This window comes from Ursus maritimus, unplaced genomic scaffold, assembly GCF_017311325.1.
Source record: "Ursus maritimus isolate PB19 unplaced genomic scaffold, ASM1731132v1 scaffold_16, whole genome shotgun sequence".
Classification (NCBI taxonomy): Eukaryota; Metazoa; Chordata; class Mammalia; order Carnivora; family Ursidae; genus Ursus; species Ursus maritimus.
In genome coordinates, this window is record NW_024424008.1 from 57,898,678 (window position 1) to 57,924,331 (window position 25,654).

The following is a 25,654-nucleotide window of genomic DNA, read 5'->3' on the forward strand; positions in this document are numbered from 1 at the left end:
ATATGTAAATATTTTACTTTCCCAGCAAGTTTGTGACTGTATTACCACTCACGGGTTCTTTGTGACTGTGTTTCTGAAACAAGTAAGCCTTAAGCACTTTTGTTAAGATGTTGTCGAATAATCCTTTTATGTACTTGTCCTCAATCCTGTTCTCTAGGTATAAAAAGTGTTCCGAGGCTCTGACCATTGTTAAAACAATGCCTGTGTTGAAATAAATGATTTAAAGAGATGCACTGTTTGACCTGGTTTTTATTCCCATCCTCAAATGATTATTTTTAAGCATGAAAGTTTCAGGAAAAATTCTAAAAAGGTGGTGGGGGAGAAGGGGCCAAAAGCATTCAAACAATCTCTCTGGTTGTTATTGAATGAGATCAGCTATATGTAGTTTCAAAAAATCACAGTGACTTGCTTCTTTCTTCTTTCATTTGTATCCAAAACCAATCAAGTGACACATGATCAGTCTATCTGGTTGCATACAGGAGGAATGAAGAATGTCTGGCATTTCTCTGTGAGAGGAAGAAGGAGCTACATGGAGTTGGGTTATCCATTGTCCAGTAGCACTGATGAAAGACAAACAGTTCTTAACAGTTGAAATATAAGACATGCAGTATTCATTCATTAATAGATTTGTACCAATCTTATGTCTTTTCTAGAAAAGCAACCCAAAGGCTTTGTCTTTACCAAGGACAGGAGAAGGCTGTCATCCTGAATATGTGCAGTATTATTAACATTTAAAATACATTGGATCAACCAGGATTTTTAGTTGTAGACTAAATATAATCCTCTTTAGGTGGCTCAGGTAAAAGAGGACTTATTAAAGCGTGTACAGTTTGCTCACAACTGCATTGACAGGGCTGATGAAACAGATGCTACATTGAAATTCCAGCAGCAGTTTCTCAGACGATGCCAGGGAATCGGACTTGTCATGGGAGCCGCTATCTCTGTTACGACCAGGAAGGTAGGGATTCAGGGAGAACCAATACACGGAATCACTGTATTCATTTGCCCCAGGAATCACTCCAATGGAAATAAGAGCACTAGTATACATAGACTTACAGGTAAGAATTTTTATTGCTATGATGTTTGTTGTGGCAAAAACTGAAAACAAAGTGAACACTTTATAAGAAAGGACTGGATATTTGATGGAACATCCGTATATGTGATATTATGCAACCATTAAAAAGAATAAAGTAGAACTATGTGAGTTGACTTAGGAGAATTCGCATGAGTTACTGTTGAGGGAGGAAAGCAAAATCTCATTTTTTATAAAGCATTAATCAAAAAAAAATGCTGCATATGCATATGTACATCTAGAGGGATACATACAAGGCTATTATGTCATTTGCTACTTGTGGCCAGGTGGGGGGTCGGGCGGTACGTTCAACAAGGGAGGGGGAGAAGCATACTTACATTGGAAGAAGCAATCTGCCATGGGTCTTGAACATTTTTCCTGGGCATACCAAGAATGTAAGTCCTTGACCACTCTTTACACGTGCCATTTCTTTCTCTTTTTTTTCATTATAGATTTTAAGTCTTTACAGCCAACATGGGGCTTGAATTTGCAACCCCAGGATCAAGGGTCGCATGCTCCACTGGCTGAGCCAGCCAGGTGCCCCACACATGCCATTTCTTAGGTCTGTTTGCAGCAAGCAACCTTGAAGGATGAGATAACATCTCCCTCCTGGCCAAGAGCAGGATTAATTCCCCTTGCTGTGAAATCAGCAATCCCCTGAATTTGGTGTGTTTCTCTTATAATGGAACCCACTTCACACATCCATGATAGGTCTTCTGTATTGTCCCCACCAGACTTGGGGACTATATATGTCTGTTGGGGCTGCCCTTACAAAATACCACAGACTGGAGGGCTTAAACAATAGAATTTATTCTCTCATGGTCCTGGAGGCTGAAAGTCCCAGATCAAGGTGTTGACAAGGTTTGGTTTCTCCTGAGGCCTCTCCCTTGGGTTGCAGATGACTGCCTTCTCACTGCGCCCTCCCTTGGTCTTTATTCTGTGCCCAAGCATTCCTGGTGTCTCTCTAATTTCCTCTTATAAGGACACCGGTTCGATTGGATAGAAGCCCATCCTAACGGCCTACTTTCACTTAATCATCTCTTTAAAGGCCCTATCTCCAAATACACATTCTGAGGTCATGGAGCTTAGGGCTTCGACATCTGAATTATGGAGAAACAGAATTCTGCCCATAACAGGGGACATGGGGATCCAACACAAACCGACATGAAACTCTGACAATGAATAATAAAGTCCTTTGTCTCTGACCCAGGAGTCTTGTGTCTTTCCACAGCATCCGTGAAAAAGGCTCACCTGTTCGCTTGTCAGAGGCTAAAATTCCAGACCTGCAGAGTTCTCCACCCCCGTATTTTAGCACCCACCACACTGCCTCTTTGTCTTTCTTCTCCACTCAACCACAGGAGTTCTAAAGTCTAAGTCTAATATTCATAGCAGGCATTGAATATGTATTTGAAATTTGATTTAGGATAAGGAATCTAGTCAAGGCATTGGTTGATCTGAAGAGATATGATTTTAAAGATATGGATGACAATGAGAAAGAAAACAAGTTGGTACAGATGCATTGCTAAACAAGGGTTCATATTCAATTATATGCCTTCCTTGATATGTTCTCAAAAAATACTGGGGGTTACCACAAGTATGATGTAATAAGTCAGGCCATATTTTACGATTGTCCTCTACCAGCTAACCCTCAGACTATTTCTCTGGGAAATTTTTTAAAGTTTGATTTTGAAAGAATGTGAATAAAACATGTTCTACCCAATTTTTCAAAGTGATAGCTAGAGCACAGCAATGCTTTCTATTTAAAGCATGCAGACAACCCCACACTAAAACTTATCAGTGAAAGTAATAATAATAATAATAATGCTATACTTTAGCCCTACGATTCACCAGTGATTTACTACCAGTTTCTGAAAATCTTCCCAAAATACAAAGAACACCGTCCACAACCTCTGCTCAGTATTACTAAAATATGACAACAGAACTGGGGAGGATTTTGCCCTAGGAAAAGGTGGTCATAGCAAGAATGCTGAGTAACCCAATTAAAGGCAGGAGATGAACAGGGGGTGCCTGGTTCTGGCGGTTCTGGATTGGGGTCTGTAAGAGGGTGCAGAATCCCTCTGTCCATTCTGCACTTTGGGTTCCCCCTGGCTCACCCAGCCTGAGCAGAATGCTTATTTTCCTTGAACAGATTTGAACGATAAGCAAATAAAAGAAGCAAAAATAACAAATGTGGATCAAATGATGGGGGGGGGGTATAACAGTGGCTGCCAGCGCTTAGGGCTCCTGCCAGCCTCTTCTTGGACCCCAGCTCCAGCTTCTGAGGAGTGACCAAGACCAGGGGGACAGGACCACCTGACAGAGGTGAAGCTCTGGCAAGTGGCTCAAGGGAAGTCCTTCAACCACCCTGACTTCTCATACCCCAGTGCCTGCTTCCTCGGGATTTGTCCCTAACAAATCGGATGCTCAGAAAACACGTGTTGAGAAAAGCAAAGTGTAGGGGAAGGAGATTAGGGAGAAGGGAGGAATCCCACGGAGGATAGCAGGATTAGGCTGGTGCCCGCGGGAACACAGAGCTGGCAGAGGTGGCGTGACACTTGCTCTGCTCCATGTCAACCCAGTGAAATTCCTCGGCTGAGGGCATCTCCCTAAAGGACATGGAAGTTCTTCGCTGCGGAGCCCTTTCCCTCTCCCCACGGCCATCGCCACGGCGTTGGTGTCCTTTCAAAGCGGTTTCCTCCAAACGGTTGAACAGCTCCAGGAACCAGAGGTGGGAGCCCGGCAAGACCAGGTCTTGGCGGCCGAGGGCTCAGGCTCGCATCCCTGGCCTCACCAAGCCGGCCCCCGGGCCCTGCTCTGCGCTGGGTTCCCGCGGCCGTATGCGCCCTTCGCTGACCCCCGGCAGGGCGCAAGGCGCTGGGGCCGGGAGATCGCGGGGGCGGGCCGGCGGGGCGGCTGGTGGCCGCGCACGGGCCCGCCCCCGAGAGCCTGGCCCCACCCCGCCGCCGCCGAGCTGGACCGCCGGGCCCGGCGACCATGCGCCGCCGCCCGCGGGCCGCCCTGCTGCCGCTGCAGCTCGCCCTGCTCGTGGCCGCCGGGGCCCCCGAGGCGCCGGTGAGCGCGCCGCGGAGCCTGGTGTGGGGGCCCGGGCTGCGGGCGGGCGTCGTGCTGCCGGTCCGCTATTTCTACCTGCAGGCCGTGAACTCGGAGGGCCAAAACCTCACTCGCTCGCCCCCAGGTAGCGTTGAGCCGCCGGCCTCCGCGCCCCCCGCCGCCCGCGCGCCCGGCTCCCCGCCGCGCGTCCTCGCCGCGCCCGCGCCCCTGCCCCTCGGGAGTCCGCCCGCCGCCTGCGTGGCGCCCCTCTCCCGGCGAGTGTCGCCCTGCCTCGGCTCTGGCCACCTCCCCTGCCCCCGTCTCCCGGGACACAGAGGGGGGAGGGCGTCGCTGCAGAAGTCTGTGGAAGGAAGGAAGTCAGTCCGCGGGCTCTCCCGCGCTTCGGGTGCGGGCGCTGGCGTTGCGAGCGGACGGCGCCCGGGGTGTTGACGAGGGCTGTGTGACTCACGGGCCGGAGACCGTGTTCCCGCGCTGCTACAGCACGCAGGGAGCGCCTCCGCGCCTTGAGTCATCAAGCCCCAGAAATCGCGTCGGGTGACACGGTTGAGGCCTGCTGGGTTGGAAGCAGCCAAGTCCTCCACCCAGGCAGTGCTGGAGCCGGGGCACCGAGCAAGCGCTTTTGCGTGCTAGATTGTGTTCCCTTAGCTCTCAGAGGCCGACTGCAGAATTAGTGAAACTCGGTAGAAACTCAGCTGCTCTCCCTCCCCAGGGTGGGTCTTGTGCTTGAATCCTTCTGTCCGGGCGTCCTCCCACGTTCTCCTGCTGTCTTGCCTTTGCAGCTTCTTGCAACTTGTCCTGCTAGGTTCGAGTTGTTGCCAGTCAGGATTTGCTTATTTCTGTCTCGTTTATGTCCAGCCAGCTGGAACCCTGTTTTAGCAACAAAGAGACAATCAGAATACCCCAGCGCCTTTTCCACTGCCCGCGGGAAACTATGACTAAACATTTTTTTTTTTTTTTAGTTCTAGAAAGACTTTCCATGGCCCTAAGGACCAGAGTAAAAAAATCCTTAAAGCCAGATTCGAAGTCTTTCACTATGGGGTATATTTTCTCCTTTATAGTTTTCTTTCTTTCCTGAAATTCATTTTATAATGTTATAATGAGGGACGGGGGAAGCTTTAGAAAGAAAAGGGAGAACGAAGGAAAAATTATACAGGAAAAAAAGAAAGTTACATGATCCAAAGTGACATGCTGCTAATCTCACCATTAATGAAGAGCTAGACATTCAAATAAAATTCCATTCTTTAATCAAAAAATATTGGCAAAGGTTTTTTAAGTGGTGATATGCAAAGCTGTCAAGCGGGCATGGAGATACTCTCAGACCGTGACCTTCGTCCTCTGCTGGTTGGACCATAAATTGCTAAAATGCTTCTGGAAAGCAGTTTTCCAAATGTACCAAGAATCTTAAATATTTACGAACCTAATGTACAAAAAATAAGTTTCAACAGCTAGGAAATGTGATTTTTAAAAAAGATGCCCTTTGCAAACAATGCCCGTGCCCTTTATTTCTGGTTATCTGATTTCTAGATATCTGACCTGAGAAAATGATCGGAACGTGGTCAAGATTTCTACGCAAGAAATTCTTGCCGCATTATGGTTATTTACTGCAGCAAATTTAACTAGCCAACTCTGAGGTAGTTGCTAAATAAAGTGTGGTCCATTCATGTGATGGCCTATTTGACAGCCCATGAAAAGTTAACATTGTAGATTCCACTTATATGCAGTATCTAAAGTAGTTAAATTCATAGAAGCAGAACGTAGAAGGGTGATTGCCAGGGGCCGATGCAGGAGGGAAATGGGACGTCGTTGAATAGGTAGAGAGTTTCAGGTTTGCAGAATGAAAAAGGTCTACAGATTTGTTGCCCAAAAATGTGAATTAACTTAATACTACTGAACTGTACAGTTAAAAATGGTTAAGATGATCAATTTTGTTATATGTTTTAACCACAATTTGTTTTAATTTTAAAATAATATTTAAAAATGTTATTTAATAATGCTTATACTAGGTTATGGATGGACTGAACAGGGAGAAATTATGTAGTTTCATTTTAATTTTATAATAAATAGATGAACCTATACCTCATTCATTAGTGTTCTCAGTAGTTGTAGCACGAGAATAAGGATTTTTTTTTCACAGTTTTTTCCCCAAGAAAATTTTGCCACAGAATAATCTTAATGTTTTTCTGATCAGGAAAAAAAGTCATAAAAAACAAAAGACTTTCACCAAATCTTTTCAGACAACCTCAATTTCATACCCTTAGATTCTCCCTATTTCCTCTCATGCCACTTGATTTTTAGCTTCCATTAAAAGGCTGCCCTGTAGTTTTGAAACACTCACACAACCAGGTTTTTTACGCCTTCCGCCGCCATCATTCACTTGCAATTCCTGAAATTTTTCCTTCTCCAAGAACTAAATGGAAAAAAAAGCCATTTTTTCCCTCAAGACATAGAGTTTCTTACACGACTTACCAAGATTCTCTTAATAATTATCACTCCCATTTAACAGCGTCACCTTTATCTGAATATCATTATTATGCTGTGTATCTCCAGGTACCTGGGTTACAAACACGTGACCTTGAATGTTCTAAAGCAGGGCATCTCAAGCTGGAGTCCAAAGACAGAAATTAGGCAGTCTGTAACCTTGGATATAGGGGAAAGAGGCTATCTTTATCTTTGTTTTTACTCCCTTCTGACCTAAATGGAGTATTTCTCCTTCTATTAAGGACGTAGGCAAAACCTGTTGATATTGTTATGTTACCAGCATGTGACATAATGCCGGGCAGAGATGGTCTGTAAACACCATAGAGAAAAGAAGGGGTGGAAGGGAGGGTGGTTGGACTCAGGATGGCTGGGTACAAATACTCATTTTCTACTCAGTCCCCCTTTACCTTCATCGGTAGTGATACCTTCGTAAAGTAATCATACCTCCTGCTTGTGTAGCACTTTAGTGTTTTAAACTGTTTCATTTGTCGTCCTTAATCGTCTTGGAAATAAGAAGGCTGGATATCATTCTCTTCACTTTACACCTAAGACACTGAGGCTCAGTGAAGCTAGAATGTTTTGCCTGTGGCCCCACAGCCATTCAGTGTGAGAGCCAAGAGTAGACACTCATCCTCTTTCCGTTTAATTAAATGTCCTGCAATATGATTGTCATGCATCAGTTTTCAGTAAGTTCCTGGAGAGCATCCATCCGTGGTCAGCGGGCAGCGACGCATTTTTGGAAAGTTACGTGTAGCCTCAAGGTGAAACAGCTTGGCCTTCTGGGACTCTGTTCCCTTGGCCATGTGGGGTTGACGCTTGTTACAGTTGCAGAGCCTTAATCATCTTCCTAAGCAACAGGGAATGCAGTGACTCTGTTGGACCAAGGGTGCCAGAGGTTATCCCTCCAACTCTGAGTTTTGCAAACCAATTCGCTAACGTGACACCGTGCAACAAGGTGGATGCAGGATGGGCTTTGAAGGAAGGATTCAAGCTGTATTCAAATATAGGCTCTGCTACTCATATATAGGTGATCTTGGACAAGTTACTTCACTTCTTGGAGCTTTGGTTTCCCGATCTGTAAAATGGGGGTGACAATGCCTACGTTACAAATTCTTGTAGGAAATAAATAAGGTAGAAAATGAAAATGAAAATCCCAGGCTCAGGGACTGGCACATAATAATAAGTGGTAAGGAAGTGATTTTTTTTTAAGATGCTTTTGATGCCTTTTCCAAATCAAGTCTTCAAAAGTTCTGATTCTGATGATGCAAGACTTTGATACTGCTGACCTCCTTGATCTACCTTGTCCCTGCATGCTCATTCTATTAACTATCTCTCTTAAAGAGGTTTGAATTGATAAAGTAGAAAAATTCAAGCTGAGCTTCAAGTCTGTTCCATTATGGTAGCCGTTGGGGCAAATGAGAATTCACATTCCTTCCATTTGAAGCAATTTCAAATTGCACTCTTCTCATTTTCTCTTTTATGAGGTTGAAATTGCTTCTATGTCAGTCCTGACCATTGTTATTTTGTGTTGATTCTAACAATTTCATGCCAACAATGGCACAGGCATGAAAGATTACTATAAAAATAACTGAACATTTAAAATATGTATTTCCAATAGCTCTATTTTAGTTTTGTACATTTATTTTGAAATGTAGCTCTTAAATGCCATTTCAGAGATGAAAAAATTCTGTAACTAGGAGAGACAATACAGATTTACTCCAATACTTTGAATTTAGAAATAACGAAGCGTTTTGGAGCTAGTTTTTTCTGTAAATCCGTTTCTTTTCACAACGATCACACATTAATATGTTTGTCTTATATCTCTTGTGTTTATTTACCATTATAAGCTTATGGAGAACAGGACTGTTTGACCAGACACTAAACTTTTCTCTACTGCTTCCTCTTTGGGGAGAAAATTACAGACATTGCCTCCCAGTCCCCAGGCTCTGCTTGCCTGATTTTCAGTCTGCCACAGTGCGCTGTCTTTCTAAAATCAAGTGAGAAATAGCACAAAGCAATAACCAGTGTATTTCATCTAAGCATTTCAGGTAAATGGCTTGCATTTTAAACAATTTCACATTAAATTATTACCTTTTTTTCTTACAATATCCCCTATGTTATAATTCATTATAATTCGTTTAGTTTAGCAGATTTCTTTCATAATTATATCACACTTGTTTGAAGGATGCTAAAATGTATTACTTAATAACAAGTTGTCAGACACTGTATTTCATTACAAAATTGAAAAGACCAAGGAACGCCTCTCCTGACCCACCAGAAAAAAATAAAACCCTTGAAGATCAAAAGAAAGTAGAAACTTCACTCACAAGATTTAGAAACTAAGAATAGGAAAAAGAAACTTTTTTCAGTAATTTCAAAAAATATATTTTAGATATGCTTCATTTGGTAATATGATAGATGTGAGATGAAGGACTACTTTCATCACTATTTTTTTTGCCAGGACAGTGAATTTCAGAGGATTCACCACTTTTAAGAAAATTTGCCTTTGATATAGTGATTAGCTGTGGTTAGGATATTAACTGATCTTTATTCTCAAAGCGCCTGAGGATCAGATCTGCGCTGAGTGTAGACACCTCCACTGGACGCTGGGAAGAAAGAGATCACAACATTTATTCCTGGATCACAGTGATATTAGTCACACCGGTATTGTTTCAAAGCCTAAATCAGCTCATATACTACCAAAAGAGAAGGGAAAATTTACTAAGCAGGTATTGTCTACCCTGGCATCTCCAGAAAACACACAAAATTTTGGAGTTGAAAACAATGTTAGATCATCCTAGTATAACTTTCAATTCAACCCGAGGAAACAAGCTTAGAGAAGTAAACTCTAGTTTATACACAACGCAACAAAGTTGTGTGAACGTGTGTGTGTGTGTGTGTGTGTGTCCGATATCTGTGCACAGAGTCTAGTAACTAGCTATAATCTCTCTCCGCTTAGGGAAATAGGCTTAGAAGTATAACTGGAAATTTGGGTTAACAGAAGGGAAATTTCGTCAGAAATGAGGGTTATTAGGTATTAAAATGGTTTACAAAGAAAGCTGGTCTATATTTTACAGGAGAAAGCGAGATTGTCTTGGAGCTCTGTCATTATGAGTTTTTGCATTTTTAACTACCTAGGCTGCTTTAACCCACCCAAAGGAGAAAAGAGCAAAGAGGCAAAAAGTTCCTTGAGTTTTTAATGAAGTGATTTCATTCATTCAGTAAATCTTTTTTGAATGACTAACGAATTGAATGTTGACTCAGATCTTTGGTTTCAAGATGCAACCCAGACATGGTTCCTGGTCCTAAAATTATTTTGTTATTATTTGTTATTATTTTGATGGTATAGAAAAACGTAACTTTGGTGTAGAGACACCTATCCAATAATTGGCAAGACAAAATAACCATGAAATAGTAGTTTTATATATATATATATATTTTTTTTTTTTCTTTCTTTCTTTCAGGTCAATCACTATTCAAAGTAGTAATCAAATCTCTTTCACCTAAAGAGTTAGTCCGGATCCATGTCCCCAAACCTTTGGACAGGAATGATGGGACGTTTTTGATGCGATATAGGGTGTATGACACTGTCAGCGAAGGACTGAAGATAGAGGTCCTTTATGGTGATGAACATGTGGCTCAGTCTCCTTATATTTTGAAAGGTAAGTGATTATATTACACAATCCAGAGCCAGCCTTATAATGTATGTGTAGACCCCATGCCTTTCAAGGTGGGTTATGATGACCTTGGAGTCGTGTACAACAGAGTGAACGTGGCATGTGTACCTCCTGGAGCTCAACTGTAAGTAATTCTGCACCTAACGCAGGGCCCGAACTTGGTACCCCAAGATCGAGAGTCTCATGCTCTACTGACTAAGCCAGCCAGGCACCCCTCCTGGAGCTCAGTTTAACTTGGAATTTTGCAGGAAAGAAAACTTAGTAAAGAAATCTGAGTGATAAGCAAGAAACTCTTGTGTATTTACCCAGGTAGTTAACATTTTCGGCGCTCTTCATTCTTTAATATAGATCTATATTTCCATCTAGTACCATGTGCCTTCTGCTAAAGGATCCCCGTTATCATTTCTTTTAGTGTGAGAATGCCGGTGATGAGTTCTCCCAGCTTTTGAAAGACATTTTTACTAAGTATGGAATTGTAGATAACAGGGTTGGCTTTGTCTCCTTTCAGGACTGCGAAGATGTTCCTGCACTGTTCTCCCACTTGCGTCGTTGCCAGCAGTGTGTCTGCTGACTTCCATAGCTTTGTGCCTCTGCACTGCTGAAGGTTTTCTCTCGAAGTCGGTTTGAACAATTTGATCATTATGTGCTTTGGTGTAGTTTTCTTCATGTTTCTTGTGCTTGGGTTTGTGGAGCGTCTTAGATCTTTGGGATTATAGTTTTCATTAAATCCAGAAAAATTTTGGCCATTATTTCTTCAATATTTCTTTCTGTTCTACTCCAGAGTTCCTCCCACAATGCCAGTTACCCCTATATTAGGCTGGAAATTATCCCACGGCTCAGTGATGCTCTTTTCATTTTTAAAATTCTTTTTTTTTTTTCCTGCATTTCATTTTGTATGCTTTCTGTTGCTACATCATTAAGTTCCCCGTCTTTCCTTCTGCAGTGTCCAAGTTGTCACTGACTGTATCCAGTGTGTTTTTCATCTCTTGGCACTTTCTCATCTTCTTGAGCTTTTTTCCTGTAATGTAGTGAAGTTACTTGGAAATAATTTGAACCTTTCAAACTTTGCTTTTACAGTTCATTAGGTAAAACCAGAACCATGTTTAGTCTGGGGTTAATTATGCCCCACCACTCAGGCAATACCTCTCTGCCGACTCTACCCTAAGCCCCAGGAATTAGGATGTTTCCCAGTCAGCCTGGTGTAAACAGGTACTGTTCCCAACCCTGAATGACCAGTTGGTAGTCATTCCAATCATTCTGGATGGTTCTTTCCCTGCCTTGGATAGTTTCCTCACTCATATACAGTCTTCAGGAACCCTAAATACTTGAGAGGGAACCTTTTGCAGAGCTCTGGAGTTTTCTGTCTGTGTAGTTCTCTCCTTTCAGGGAATGTGTCCTGCAAATGCTAGCTGCCTTGTTCTCCCTGGACACTCAGCTCTGTCCCCTCAACTCAGTGAGACTGCTGGGCTCTGCCTGCATTTTCCCCCCGGTTTCCATAACCTGGAACCTCCCTTAGGCAGTAAGTTTACGAACTGTAGGGCTCACCTCATCTATTTTCCATCTCTCAGACTTACTGTCCTTCACTGCCTCATGTCTGGTGTCTCAAAAACTGTTTCATATATTTTGTCTCTTTTTTTGGTAGTTTCAGGTAGAAGGGTAAATTGGTCCATATAACTCTTCTTGGTCTGAACTAGAAATCCTCAAGAAACATAATTTTTTAAGTTTTTATATTTATAAAATTATGTTAATTTTTATATTTTCACATTAAGTTAAATCTATTCTGAAGTAAGATATTCAATTGGTATAAATTCCTTCTAAAATGAGTCTTCAGAGGAGTTTTATACTTATGGCTGGGTTCTTTAAAATTACACTGCCAGATACCCCTGGGTTGCATATCTGTTTTTTTGAGATGTGCTGATGAAGGTGATTTTAGAGATTCAGGGGAAGAGACCTCCATCTTGTACAAAAAAAAAAAAAAAAAAAATCACCACTTACTATATAATAATGCCTGAAAAGTAATACATTTTCTTTTTCCTTGTTAAAAGGTAAGGTGTTTTATGTTCATCAGGCATTTATGACCCACTGCATTTATCAGCTCATTGGTTGAGAGTGGGTTATATGGGAAGAGAGCATATGCTACCCTAGGTGCTCTAGAGGGATGATGAGAGGGGGATGCAAACTAGAAGCATAGGACTCTGACACAAGTCCTTCCACCACTGGTTTGTTTAGGGCAGATTATCCCTTTCTGGAGAATCTTAGAATTCATCAAGAAGTCATCTTATGTTCCTATCAGGAGCAGAAACAAGCCCCTGTGTGGAGGTGTTTGTTAATGGAGCGTGGCATTACACGTGTTTTGTCTCCCCAGGACCAGTGTACCATGAGTACTGTGAGTGTCCGGAAGAGGATCCGGAGGCCTGGCAGAAAACTCTTTCTTGTCCAACCGAGGAACCACAGATAGCAAAGGATTTCGCTTCCTTCCCCAGCATCAATCTCCAACAGATGCTAAATGAAGTTCCAAAAAGGTTTGGGGATGAGAGGGGTGCCATTGTTCACTACACGATTCTCAATAACCGCATCTACCGAAGATCTTTAGGGAAATACACAGACTTCAAAATGTTCTCGGACGAGATTTTGCTGTCACTGGCAAGAAAGGTACAAGAATGAATTCATTGGTTCCGAAAACAATACGGGTTTGAATTGCACGAGTGCACTTATACATGGACATTTTTTTATAAAGACATGACAGTACATCAATAGTATTTCTCTTCCTTATGATTTTCTTAATTAATAGTTTCTTTTCTGTAGGTGACTTTATTGTAAGAACATAGTATATAATATGCATAACATACAAAAGATGTGTTAATCAACTGTTATATTATTGGTAAGGCTTCTAGTCAATGGTAGGCTACTAGTTGTTAGGTTTTGGGGGAGTCAGGATTTATACACAAATTTTAGACCGTGCAGGCATTGGCACCTCTACCCCCTGCATTGTTCAAGGGTCAACTGGAGTTTACTTATTTCGTTGTAACTTTGAGATGCTTAGAACAACAATGGCAAAGGATGGAAATGGATTCCAAGCTTGGAAATTTGCATCTAAGATGTCCACCACCTGAGTGGTCATAAATTCTCCCCCCTTGTGGATCTTTCTTTCCTGTAAATGAAGTGGCTTGAGCCCCCATCTCAGGCAAGTAGGTCCTACGGAGCACTCTCAAGGCTTCTATGGACTCCCAGACATGTCACTTTTTTTCTTAAGATTTATTTATTTATTTGGGAGAGAGAGAGCAGGGCTGGGAGGGAGAGAGAGAGAGAGTCCTCAAGCAGGCTCCCCACTGAGCATGGATCCCGAGGCAAGGCTCAAACTCACAACGCTGAGGTCACAATCCGAGCAGAAATCAAGAGTCGGACGCTTAACCGACTGAGCCACCCAGGCGCGCTCAAAGTCACTTCTTGAAGTTCTCCGTTGTGGTGAACACTCTTCCCATTCAGATACCAGTTTCTGCAGCTGTTTTGTTCTTATCATCTCAAAATGACTTAAACGTCAACCACTTTTTCCTTGTTTTACCCTAAGCGCCTCTAAAAGATAGCATGCATGGCACATTTTGTTGAAGGTTCTAGTAACAGAGAGGTTATTTTGTACCAGTGCATAGTAAAAACCAGCCAAACAAAAACCCTACCATTTAAAAATAGACATCCCTCTATTAATCAGACTCGGTCATCGTTGCCTCTGGGATTTCTCACTGCCTGTCATAGATCTTCAGGTCTTGGCTTCTTAGTGTATATAGTTGGGCCTCTATCTCTCAGAAGACTTCTCAGTTCCCCCTACCCTCTCCCCTCTACTCAATCCTTCTTTCCACATTTCCTGCACTCTTTAGCAGAGCAGCTCAAATTGCCTGTTGCTCTTCCTCCTTCCTAACCATGCAGAGTGAAGAGTGAGGATGGATATTTTCTGCCTTTCCCACCCAGACAGATTGTCGAGGTAGTTTTCTAAACCAAAAGCCAACTTTGGAGATATGAGGTATACAATCTCCCAAGGGTGCTGAATGTGGGGCTGCAATCAATTCCTATTTATTGTTGTTGTTGTTGTTGTTATTATTACTTAATTCTTATTTTAAATAGCAGCCACCACCCCCCCGCCCCGCCCCACTAGCCCACTGTATGAGTATATTAAAGGTACTCGATCATAAAGGAGGTGCTTTCTTCCTGGTCTGCTGCCCTGTATTCCTACCTTGTATTCACGATGCTGCCTCTATGTTTTTACTAGTGACGAATTTGTCACTTAGAAGATGTTTGGCAATGTCCAGAGACAGTCTGGTTGTCACAACTTGGGTTGCTACTAGCACCTGGTCTGTGGAGGCCGTAGACGCTAGTAAACATCCTACCGTGCACGGAACAGCCCCCACAACAAACATGACCCAGACCCAAACGTCAGTCCTGCTGAGACTGAGAAACCCTGTCCTATAGTGGGAACTCTTGCTGTGGAGTTTATTAATGAGCTGATCAGCGAGAGCGGGGAAGCGAGAGGGTGAATCGTCACATCCCCTGCCTTTCCCTCTTGTTCTAGGTTCTTTGCTCAGTAGCTGGGAAGAAATCCAAGATAAATGAGACTCATCTCTGGACTTTGAGCGGCCTGCTCTAGGGGGCCTTGTTTTTGTTATTTGGAAGTTGGGAGTAGGCTGTGAATACAAATAGCGGTACTTCAACGTGACAGGCTTGTAAGAAAGGTGAATCTGCCTGAGGAGGGCGAGCCATCAAGGAGGTGACATTTGGTCTGGGTTCGAAGGACGAGAAAGGAGACTGCCAAGTGAATAAGTAGGAGAATATTCCAAGTGAGAAGGGAATGACATATGAGAGTGGGTGGCATTTTCAGAGAGTAGCCGGAAAGTTTACTGTCCCACGCTCAGGCAGAGCAAGATAACAGGGCCTTGCTTTCTGGCCAGAGAGTTTAGACCTTGTCCTGTAGGCTTTAGGTTCTGTTGACCTTGGTAACGTTAATTCGAGGTTTAGGAATTTGGGCAGCAAGGTGAGAGCAGATCAGCGTGGGGAGAGCCTAGTACCGGAACACCTAGGGAGCAAGCTACTGCAACAATCCAGGCGAGAGATAAGAAGGCTTCAAGTAAGGCACTGACCGTGGAGATGGACATGGAATGGCAGAGTCCAGAAGTAAAGGTAGACGTGATGTGGAGGTTTAATAGTGAAGGAAAACAAGGGCTTGGGTCTAACCCTGTCGGTTCTCAGGCAGCTGGCAGAAAGAGTTCTCGAAGCCACTTACTCATACCTTTCCATGTCCACTTCTGTAATACTAAGCAATGTTGATAATTTTTAAATTTTTTTTATCAAGTAAACTCTGTGCCCAGCATGGCGCTCGAGCTCACAACCCAAAGATTGAGGGTCAGACACTCCACCAGTGGAGCCAGCTGGGCCCCCCAGCACTAAGGAATTTAGAATGCCACTCTGAACAGAGGGAGCTTACTCCTGGTGAAGTGAATTTGCCATGTACCGTCCTCACCTTTGATTTTCTGATACTGCTGATGTCTGAGAGTCATTCTTCTCTCTTCTGCTGTTTTCACATGTTCACTTTTATCAGCCATATTTTAAGAAGCCAAAGAATGGAAGCATTTAGTACCTAAAACTGAGGTCTTCCCAACACTGATATTTCTTTTGTTTATTTAGGTCCTTCTCCCCGATATGGAATTTTATATTAATCTTGGAGATTGGCCTCTGGAGCATCGAAAAGTCAATGAAACCCCTGGCCCTTTACCTATCATTTCATGGTGCGGCTCCCTGGATTCACGGGATGTCATCCTTCCAACGTATGACATCACCCACTCCACACTCGAAGCAATGAGGGGTGTCACCAATGATCTCCTGTCTGTTCAGGGAAATACAGGTAAGTTAAAGTTTATTCTTGAAGGAAAAACAGAGGTAAAAAGGGGATGTTAAGTCAGAATAAAGGTATATATGTAAATAACCATTGTTCTTATTTTCTAACCAAGAAGAAAGAGCAGTGTAGGATTCTTCTAATCCAAAAATCAGATATGTGGGTTGGGCTAGTAATGTCCAAACCTACTGTAACTGAGTCTTCTTTGAGTTGGTCATTTGTAAATACTATTTGAAAATATATACTTGGTAAAATTGTCATTTAATGCTGACTCCAATGCTTTTGTATTCCTGGGTGAAGAGAGCATTTTGAAAAATATAAAATGATATGCGGATGTGAGAGAATTATGGTAGCAGTATAATTTGGGTATTACTACCTCTAACATTTGGTAAGGAATTTTCCCCTTTGCTCTTTCTGCCTTGCTTGATCCTTCAAAATCTGAATTCCTTCCCTCCCCCATTTGATGGCCTTACACTTACAGCACAACACACTCTTGAATTAAACCAAATTCCCTGAATGAATAAACCCTGCCTGTCTTTACAACTTCTGTTCCTGTTTGTTGTGATCTGGCAGACTTGTTTAGTAGATGCAGCCAGAGACTCTTTGCAAACTACCTAAAGACAACATGAAATGAAAACCAGCTTTTTATTTAGGAAGAGTGAATTCCGGAGAAGTGTGTTAAAATATTAGAGAGAGTTTCTGTACTGTATGATTTATACCTTGAAATAATAACAGGTGTTAACTAATGACCTCTCTTTAGAATAAGAGAAGTAAATTTAAATTAATTCTTCTAGAACACTTCCCTCCCAGGAAGGATATATATATATATATATATATATATATATATATATATATATATATATATATATTTTAATTTCACAGCATATTAGACAAAGTCTTCCCTGTATTCAAAAGTGATATGCTCAAACTTCTGAACAACCCGGAGATTAAAGGTGTGGATGTTACTTTGTTCTGTTCACCCAATCTAAGAACAATAGCCTAGCTCATTTTTTATCGTGAAGCAGAAAGGATGAAAGAAGCTAGTGCCTTGTGAGTGGGCCAAGTCAATGAATGTCTTTGCTTTGAACTTGATCCAGTGTTATTTTGGATATCTCCTAATGTCTTACAACAGACAGTCCAATATTTGAATGAGCTCAATACGTAGAAAAGTAGGTGAAATTAGGGACCCCTGCCTGGTTCAGTCGGTTAAGCGTCTGTCTTTGGCTTAGCTCATGATCTCAGGGTCCTGGGATCAAGCCCCACATCAGACTCTCTACTCAGCGGGGAGTCTGCTTCTCCCTCTGCCCCTCTCCCCCTCTTGCTCTCTCTCTCTCTCACGCAAATAAATAAAATCTTAAAAAAAAAAAGGAAAAATAGGTGAAATTAGAACGTTCTTTCATGTGGTACAGTAAATAAAAGGACTGTTTTTAAAAGTCTAAACTGGAAAGCATCTCAGCAAGATACTTGATCCCATATTTTTTGTAAAGAGCCCCTTATTTTAGAAGATGAATTGATGATCAAAGAGCATTAATATCTTAAATGACAATGGTAGATTACAGATGATTACGCTTACCATTGTAATAAATGTCAAATTCATAATCATTTTTTTTTATGGCTTCAAACTTCTAGGGCCTTCCTGGATCAATAAAACAGAGAAAGCTTTCTTCAGAGGTAGAGACAGCCGGGAAGAGAGGCTCCAGTTGGTACAGCTGTCCAAGGAAAATCCAGAGCTCCTAGATGCAGGAATTACAGGATATTTCTTTTTCCAAGAGAAAGAAAAGGAGCTTGGAAAAGCTAAATTGATAGGTTTCTTTGATTTCTTTAAGGTATGCATTTTTGTCTTCCTGTATGGATATGAAGTGGTAAACTTGTGTTACATCTACCAAATCATTTGGTGGGCAGATTTCTCCAGTCTTGTGAGCTGGCACATGCTTTCTTACTTTCTCCCTTCCTAGCATAGGGAATTGCAAAACTCATTGTGATTTCCTTTTTTGTTTGTTTGTTTTTGTTAATTTTGTCTACCAAAAGGCCAGAACTGTATTTAATACTCAAAATAGAGTGTAGGGATTAACGTAGGGGTTTTGGTGCATTTATTTGTTTTTCTCTTTTTTATATTTGTTTTCATAAACTGGGAATATATATATATATATATCTTTCACATAAAGTGATCTTAAAGGCCTTTTTAAACAGAAAGAGTATAAATCCCACAGAAGTACAATAGGAGCTGGAGTTGGGGTTCACGTTCCACCTGTGGTCCTGCCTCTGCCACTAACTGTGGGATCTTCATGTCTTCGTGTCCGTAAACACGCGAGATGCCTGCCTTGCTCCTTCAGAGCATTGTCCTGAGGCTCAAAGATAGCATTGTGAACAATGTGACAAAAATCTGACTAGCTAGAAAACTCTTTGGTACCAATTACTTAGGAAAAAATTAATGACTAAATCCGTGAGTATAGCCTCTTCGTTTCAGTGTGTTATAATGAAAAGAACATTGGATTTGAACTCAGAGAATAGAGGTTTATAAATTTATCTGAACGCCAATTTTCTCATTTGCAAAAAGAGAAAAAAAAAGGAAAGAGCTTATGGTAGTACTTGCTTCACATTACTATGATTGAGTGAGGTTTAATTCCCATGAAAAGTGATTTTGAAATGTAAAGTAAGGTTTATTAATCCAGCAAGTAGGTAAACAGGGTACATCTTGTGTTGCTAGCATCACACTAGTCCCCTAAACTTCTCAAGGTTTCTGTCTCCTCAACTCTAGAACTGAACACTGGAGATAACGCTTTCCTTTTTCATAGTTATGTGGGAAGAAGGTACAAATGAAATAATGTATACATGAAGGTATAAATTGTTACCAGCAGTCAGCTTTAATAAACATACAACTTTTGAAACATGTTCCTACCAGGTCACAGAAATCTGCATCCATTACATAGAGTTGAAATAGGTATTCCTATTTCGTACAATTATCGATCATCTTATCCTTAAATGCATTGTATTTCTTAAAATTGACCTGCTCAAGGCTGTTGATGATTTCAATACAAAGAGAAAATGTAAGCTACAAAATAACATATAAAGCTTCTAAACACTGAAGTTGGAATGTGTAAAATAATTCCTTTATATTTAGTATGACACTGTTGGTGACAAACAGAAGCAAAGCAAATGGCTGTTAAGTTTTTTCTTTATATTTGTTTTAATCTTTCAGTACAAGTATCAAGTGAATGTGGACGGGACCGTGGCTGCTTATAGATATCCGTACCTCATGCTGGGCGACAGTTTGGTTTTGAAGCAGGACTCAACATATTATGAACATTTCTATATGGCACTAAAACCTTGGAAACATTATGTTCCAATTAAAAGAAATCTTAGTGATTTACTAGAGAAAGTTAAGTGGGCCAAGGTATGTTTTCTGCAATTTTAATTTCTTGAGGCAATAACAGACTTACCAGGGTTATTTACATGAGTTCCATCATGACCCAATTTAACTTGACATTAATTTAGTCAAAAGAAATGTTATATTCTGAAATTTTTCCCGCGAAATATCTAAAGAATCAACATCAGGATCATTTTAATATGCTTTATCAACATTTTGGGGGATTTTTTAGGAGATGGGAAGTCCGGTGTTATGTAGAACATAGATTTTTCTGAAGGAGTCACTATTCATGCATGTACACACAAGCAAAAACACACCAAAAGCAAATGACAGATTGAAAATCCCAGAGCTAGAGTGCTCTATGCACAAGATGACATTGAAGGCACTTATGGAACCCTTTACTTTTCCCCAGTTAGGAAAAAGGCACAGTGAATGCCTGCTATATAGAACATCTCAAGAATCATAGGTTTCCCATAAAATAAGAATTCTTTTTTTAAAAAGGAAACGTATTAAAAAGCTGTTGTGTTTTATTATGAAACTATAAAAATTTACCCTTCCAAATAAGACTTCATTCTATTTCTAAGTTTCTGAGAAGCAATATTTGGGTATGCAAATAACAGTGTGCCTGAGGCAGAATCATTTTTGTGGCCCTTTGTAAAGAGTCAGGATTGCTTGCCAGTGGCTTTTCTTGTGGGCAGCACGGTAGAATATTAGCTATTTCCAAAAGTATAGTTAGAAACAGTGACTGTTCCTGGTACTGAAGGAATGGCCTGTGGGTACTAATGACTGAATTTCTGATTACAGCAGTAAGATAGGCCTTCGTAGATACCGTTTTATGACAACTTTTGGGCTCAGGCTGCGTATTAAAATGGAGTTTTTAAGAGACGTTATAACATGAAAAGGGATTTATTCTACTCCATATTGTATTTTAATATCAAGTAGAGAGGCTATAGGGTGGGGGAACAGGGGATGAGTTCTAAATTTCTTGGGTAGCCAGGACAGTACTAGGGTAGTTCCAAGAGAGACTGCATGTCTGGTGTGCGTATGGAGGGGGCACTTCTGGGCCTGTGGACCCGGGTCCAAACATATGTGACCACTTCTGTGTAACACGGGGAGCTAGGAACATACCTTGTCAATTCCTCAGAGCCTCGCTCCGAAGTTATTTTCCTCGTGTCCCATATCCCCATGCTGGTCACATTCAACCCGACCGACCTCTGTCCTGCTTCATACTCACCAGTAGCCTTCGTTGGGGGGTCACAGGAGCACTTTTCATTTAGTGTGTGTGTGTGTGTGTGTGTGTGTGTATGTGTGTGTGTGTGTGTGTTTAACCGTTTCAGGAAAATGATGAAGAAGCCAGGAAGATTGCAAAAGAAGGGCAGCTGGCAGCTCGGGAGCTGCTCCAACCACACCGGCTTTACTGCTACTATTACCGAGTGCTGCAGGTCAGTCCCCCCGGCCGCCCTGCCGCCTCAGGCGTCCTCACACGCCACGCTGGGCCTCAGTGCCTCACTTCCTGAAACGGTTCAGAGCGTTAGCCCGTGGAACTCTGGCGAAGCCCAGCACCGGCCCACGGAGGGATGGGAACAGTGCTAAGGCCTTCTGTGGTCTCCATATTTGTGTCTCCACTCATTGTTATGAAAAACAATGCATAGAGCCCTTACGAATGTAGATGAAAAGCTCCTCCTAGCTCGGCAGTGCTATCTCTTATTAAATGCTTTATGGAATTCCTGGTTTAGGTATTTTCTGAACCTCAGAGAACATCTTTCCTTATCTAGAAAATAAGGGGGTTGGACTGGAGATTATTAACATCTCTCTGCCTAAAAGGTCTGCCTCTTTGTTATTCTTACTACTTAAGATTCATGCTTTTGCTGTCACAGTATAGGATGGGAAGCAAATATTTAGCTTGCTGTAGAAAACAAACTAATGAAATATATTTATAATTTATTTTATATTATATATATATGAAATATATTTATAATTTATTTATAAATTATAAATTACCTTTATTTATAAATATATAAATTACCTTAGGCTTAATTACTGAAGTGCAGATGTTTATTGAGAATCTAAGAATTGATTAGATTGATTGGTTCTTTGAGTAACTATCTTGTGTTTCACACAGTAAATTCTAGCCAGGAAGAAAAAAAAAAGAAATAATGCTTTTGTTTTTAACCTAAACTTTTTTTTCTTTGGACAGAACAAAAGCACATTTCTTCAGACACCTGTGGATATTACCCTCTCATATAAAAATAAAAATGATGAATTACACCATTTGTAAATGATAAAAAACACCATTTACTTAAAGCAGCCTTTCCCTTGAATGACTTGTATACCCTCTGCTAGTTTACCTATAATATGAGTAGGAGTTTCTCCTGCTAAGATATTCATTGGGTTCCTGTACTCATGTCGGTATTTTGTTGGGTTTGGCCCAGCATCAGGAATGTGCAGCTAAATGTATATAGAACCTCTGAATCAAAAGTCTAATTTATAGAAATATTTCAGTCAGTGGCTAAAGTAGAGAGACATTACACGGGTCTGTCACCTTTTACAAAACGTGTGTGACTATGAGCCTAAAGAGAAGGGTGTGTGGGACCACCAGCTTTCTTTTGAGATGCTTATCATCTCTGCTTGTTGATTCAATGTTCAACAAATGTAATTATTCTTTAATAAGTGGAGGGTAAATGCCAAGAGATGCCATTATTTCAAATAGAGACCCATCAGATTGTGGATTGCAGTTCCTTGTTAGATTTTGAAATATTGCGCTTAGTGCCTATAACCCTTGAAGTTAAAATGCAGCTTCAGGACCAGAATAAACCAGACCTTTGGTTTTAGTCTCACGATACACAGCAGCTAGAGACATTGGCGTGAGTGGGGTAGGGACGATCCAGTGGAATGAAGTGTTGACTAATCTTTCAGTTGCCTTCAAACACACATTTCAGAAATATGCTGAGCGCCAGTCCAGCAGACCCGAAATACGGGATGGGATGGAACTCGTTCCTCAGCCAGATGATAACACGTCCCTGTGCCAGTGCCTCCGGGGAAGACCTTTCAGAGAAGAGCTTTAAGTCAGCTCACCTCGACACTCCTGCGTAGGCCAGCGACGCGGTGAATGCAAGCCTTCAGATAGAGGCCGTGCTGTGGCCAGCACAGGCGAGGAGACTCACGTGGACTGGCCGAGACAGCAAGACAGCAAGTACTACAAGTCTCTTTGAATGTTATTTTCTTTTGTGTAAAACTGCTATCATCAACATTGCAGTTTCTCTAAACAGAAAACTTGTGGGTCATAGCAGACAGAGAGGCTTGCCAAAGTAGAAATCACTCTCTATGAAATGATTTACACCATATTTCTTAGTTTGTTTCTTTCCCTTATTCACTTTCCCTCTCCCTCTTCCAAATATGAAGAAAAAATGTTAGTGCAGGGTTCTTCCTCTCTTGTTGCATAATTTCTCCTCCTACAAGCTGCTTTGGACATTCGGTAATAGCAAGCCTCCTCCTGGAAGGTCTGATAAGAATAATTAAGGAAGAAGAGGATGGCTTCCTTGTGAAAGGTAGCTTGGAGACTATGGAGGCCACGTTTTTTAAAGCTCACTCATATCTTTTTAGCTAAGTTTTACCAAGGCCTGAGACAAAATTAAGGAGAAATTATGCCACAAACTAGTAATTTCCAATCTGTCTGGGTGTTACACCCGTCAAGGACAACACAATTATGAGTAGATGAGAACATTCTGTGGGTACCACTCATTATCAATAGATGGACGATAACTACAGTCAGGTGGGATCCCTACTACTTTTTGAATCTTTAAAAGGGATACTTGAAAACATCTGCCAGAAGCAGCGGTAAGCCTGGTACCTTGGGAATTCACCAATAAGCTGATAAGAAAGGCAGGCATCTTGACTGCACCCCTCCTCTGTTTCATTGCATTGCTGCAAGAAAAACTTTGGAAATTTCCTTTGCCTTTTTGGACAGGGTCAGGACTTAAGACTTATAGCCCAGAAATTCATTACATACTCCTTGTAAAACCACCAATGCAAGATTCACGCCACTAAAGAAGACACTCCCAGAGCAAGAGCTAGCTACACTCCCAGTCTAAAAATATTTACTCCCCTAATTGAAATATTTACTTAATCTGAAAAACAATGTAACCACTTTAAAGTAGTCATATCCTTTTATGAAGGTCAAGAAGAACACAGAATTGTATAACTAGACAAGAGCAAAACCACATTTAGGAACAGTGTCCTCAAAGCCAAATATCCAAGGAAAACCAGTACCCACCAATTGTTCAAAAGTACAAGGTCACAAGTATAAAATAAAGGGCAGCTGTAGTAGGACCATATGCTAATGAATCCATGTCCCGCATATATTGTACATGGAGTTTGGGGCTTGTCAAAGCTGAGATTATTGAAAGAAAATTTGCCCTCCTTCACACCACCCTGCCCACCAGCCCCAGGTCCTTCCTTGTGGCTGATGACATCTTGTTAGAAACATCTTAAATTTTTAAAATGTCTATCACCTGCTGCCAAACAAGCCTGATAGTTAAAGGGAACTGAGATACACCATGCAGCTTCTGGGTGTGGAACAGGAAGGATGTGTTTAAGAAATTAAGTGGAGCCCTCAAAAAATTCCATAGGAAGTGAGCAGTCCATCTAGATAATTTTCCATCTGCCCAGCTCAGTCATAGTCTTTAAAAAGAGTTAGTTTTACATGGGTTTCTGGTTTGTTGACACGAATATAACTTAATAAAATTGTTTTACTAAAACTCTGATTTTTTTCCTTCAAATTCACACAATATCTACAAATTCCATTAGTCATTTTTAATACTTCAGTTTTCCTTTAAAAATCTGATTTTTAAAAGGAAGAGAGGGGTGTAAGGAGATACAGGTAAATACAATAAGTGCATTTATCTAAAGCTGTCAGCATGTTTGTTGCAGCATTGTTTTTACTAGTAAAATGTTGGAAACACCTTGAACAGCTTTCATGAGGGAACTGGCTAAATAGTTATTGATATGTAAAGGATTGTAATACACTATTTTTAAAAAGTAGCTCTAAATATACTATCATGAAAGATTTCCATTACAGTATTCATAAGTTACAAAACAACATATATAATGTGAAACCATGAGTGTAAAAAACAAAAATACATTTGTGCGAACTTTCACATTGTGAAAGTTTGGAAGGATTTACCAATATCTGAGGAGGAGACAGAAGGGAATTTTTGCTTTTTGCTGTATACCTGTCTATGATATTTGTTTTTACTACAAGTAATATTCAGATTGTAAAATAAAGAAAAATGTAAACCTAGGCAAAGACTGTAAGTGCACAAGATATACATAAGAAAATGGATATTTATATTTTCCATTATGCTGTTTTTAAATCTACTCTGTCTAGAATTTTATATCATGGGACATATTGTATACATTTTTTAAATAAAGTAAATTTTCTAAATAAAATTTTGAAAAAGATAATTTCTGTTTTTAAGAAAGACTGTAACCACCAGGGCACCTGGGTGGCTCAGTAGATTGAGCCTCGACTCTTGGTTTGGGCTCAGGTCATGATCTCCGGTTCCTGAGATTGAGACCCCCGCACCCCCACTGCTCAGTTGTGGGGGTTGGAGATTCTCTCTTCTTCTGCTCCTCCCCCTGCTTGCACACATGCTCCATCTCTTTCTCTCAAATAAATAAATAAATCTTTAAAGAAAAAGAAGAAAGATTTTAACCATCTATAGCTCTGGTATTTCTGTAACTAGGTTGGTCTAATTTTAATTTTATTGTGTCTTCATGAATAAATGAACCAAAACTTATCACTACCACTCAATCCCTAGTAGATAGAAATCTAATATTAGGGGGAAAGAATTTTGGGCTTGACACCATTATTTTCTCTTATTTCAAGTGAAAATACAAGATGTGTAGTGTCTTAGCTGGTTCAGGTAGCCATTATACTGGTTTAGCTGTAACCAGGTATGGTGACAGATGTTAACTAGAAATTAAAAAAAATAAAACTGGTTTAGGGCTTTACCAGCTAAAGAGCTTAAATTTAGAAATAGCATTGGACTACAATTACCTGTCACTTATTCTTTGATCCTGAGCACTAGCTGCCAAATCGCTAAAAGCAT

At 41.1% G+C, this 25,654-nt stretch overlaps 1 protein-coding gene across 1 annotated transcript; it reads left to right on the forward strand.

Moving 5' to 3' along the window:
* The first annotated feature begins 4,066 nt into the window (after positions 1-4,066).
* POGLUT3 (protein O-glucosyltransferase 3) lies at positions 4,067-24,987 on the forward strand. Its single transcript, XM_040631254.1, has 8 exons — positions 4,067-4,268; positions 10,087-10,284; positions 12,665-12,951; positions 15,970-16,186; positions 17,807-18,003; positions 19,377-19,571; positions 20,882-20,986; positions 22,484-24,987. Exons 1-8 carry the CDS (start codon positions 4,067-4,069, stop codon positions 22,607-22,609), a joined length of 1,527 nt encoding a protein of 508 aa, XP_040487188.1. The 3' UTR covers positions 22,610-24,987.
* Positions 24,988-25,654: the final 667 nt, after the last annotated feature.

What these genes read in the sequence shown, in the direction of transcription:
- POGLUT3 (XM_040631254.1), top strand. Translation starts at nt 4,067, where the DNA reads ATGCGCCGCCGCCCGCGGGCCGCCCTGCTGCCGCTGCAGCTCGCCCTG. An exon ending in CCTCACTCGCTCGCCCCCAG is followed by an intron (nt 4,269 to 10,086) that starts GTAGCGTTGAGC and finishes TCTTTCTTTCAG; the next exon opens with GTCAATCACTATTCAAAGTA. An exon ending in AGAAAGTTAAGTGGGCCAAG is followed by an intron (nt 19,572 to 20,881) that starts GTATGTTTTCTG and finishes TAACCGTTTCAG; the next exon opens with GAAAATGATGAAGAAGCCAG.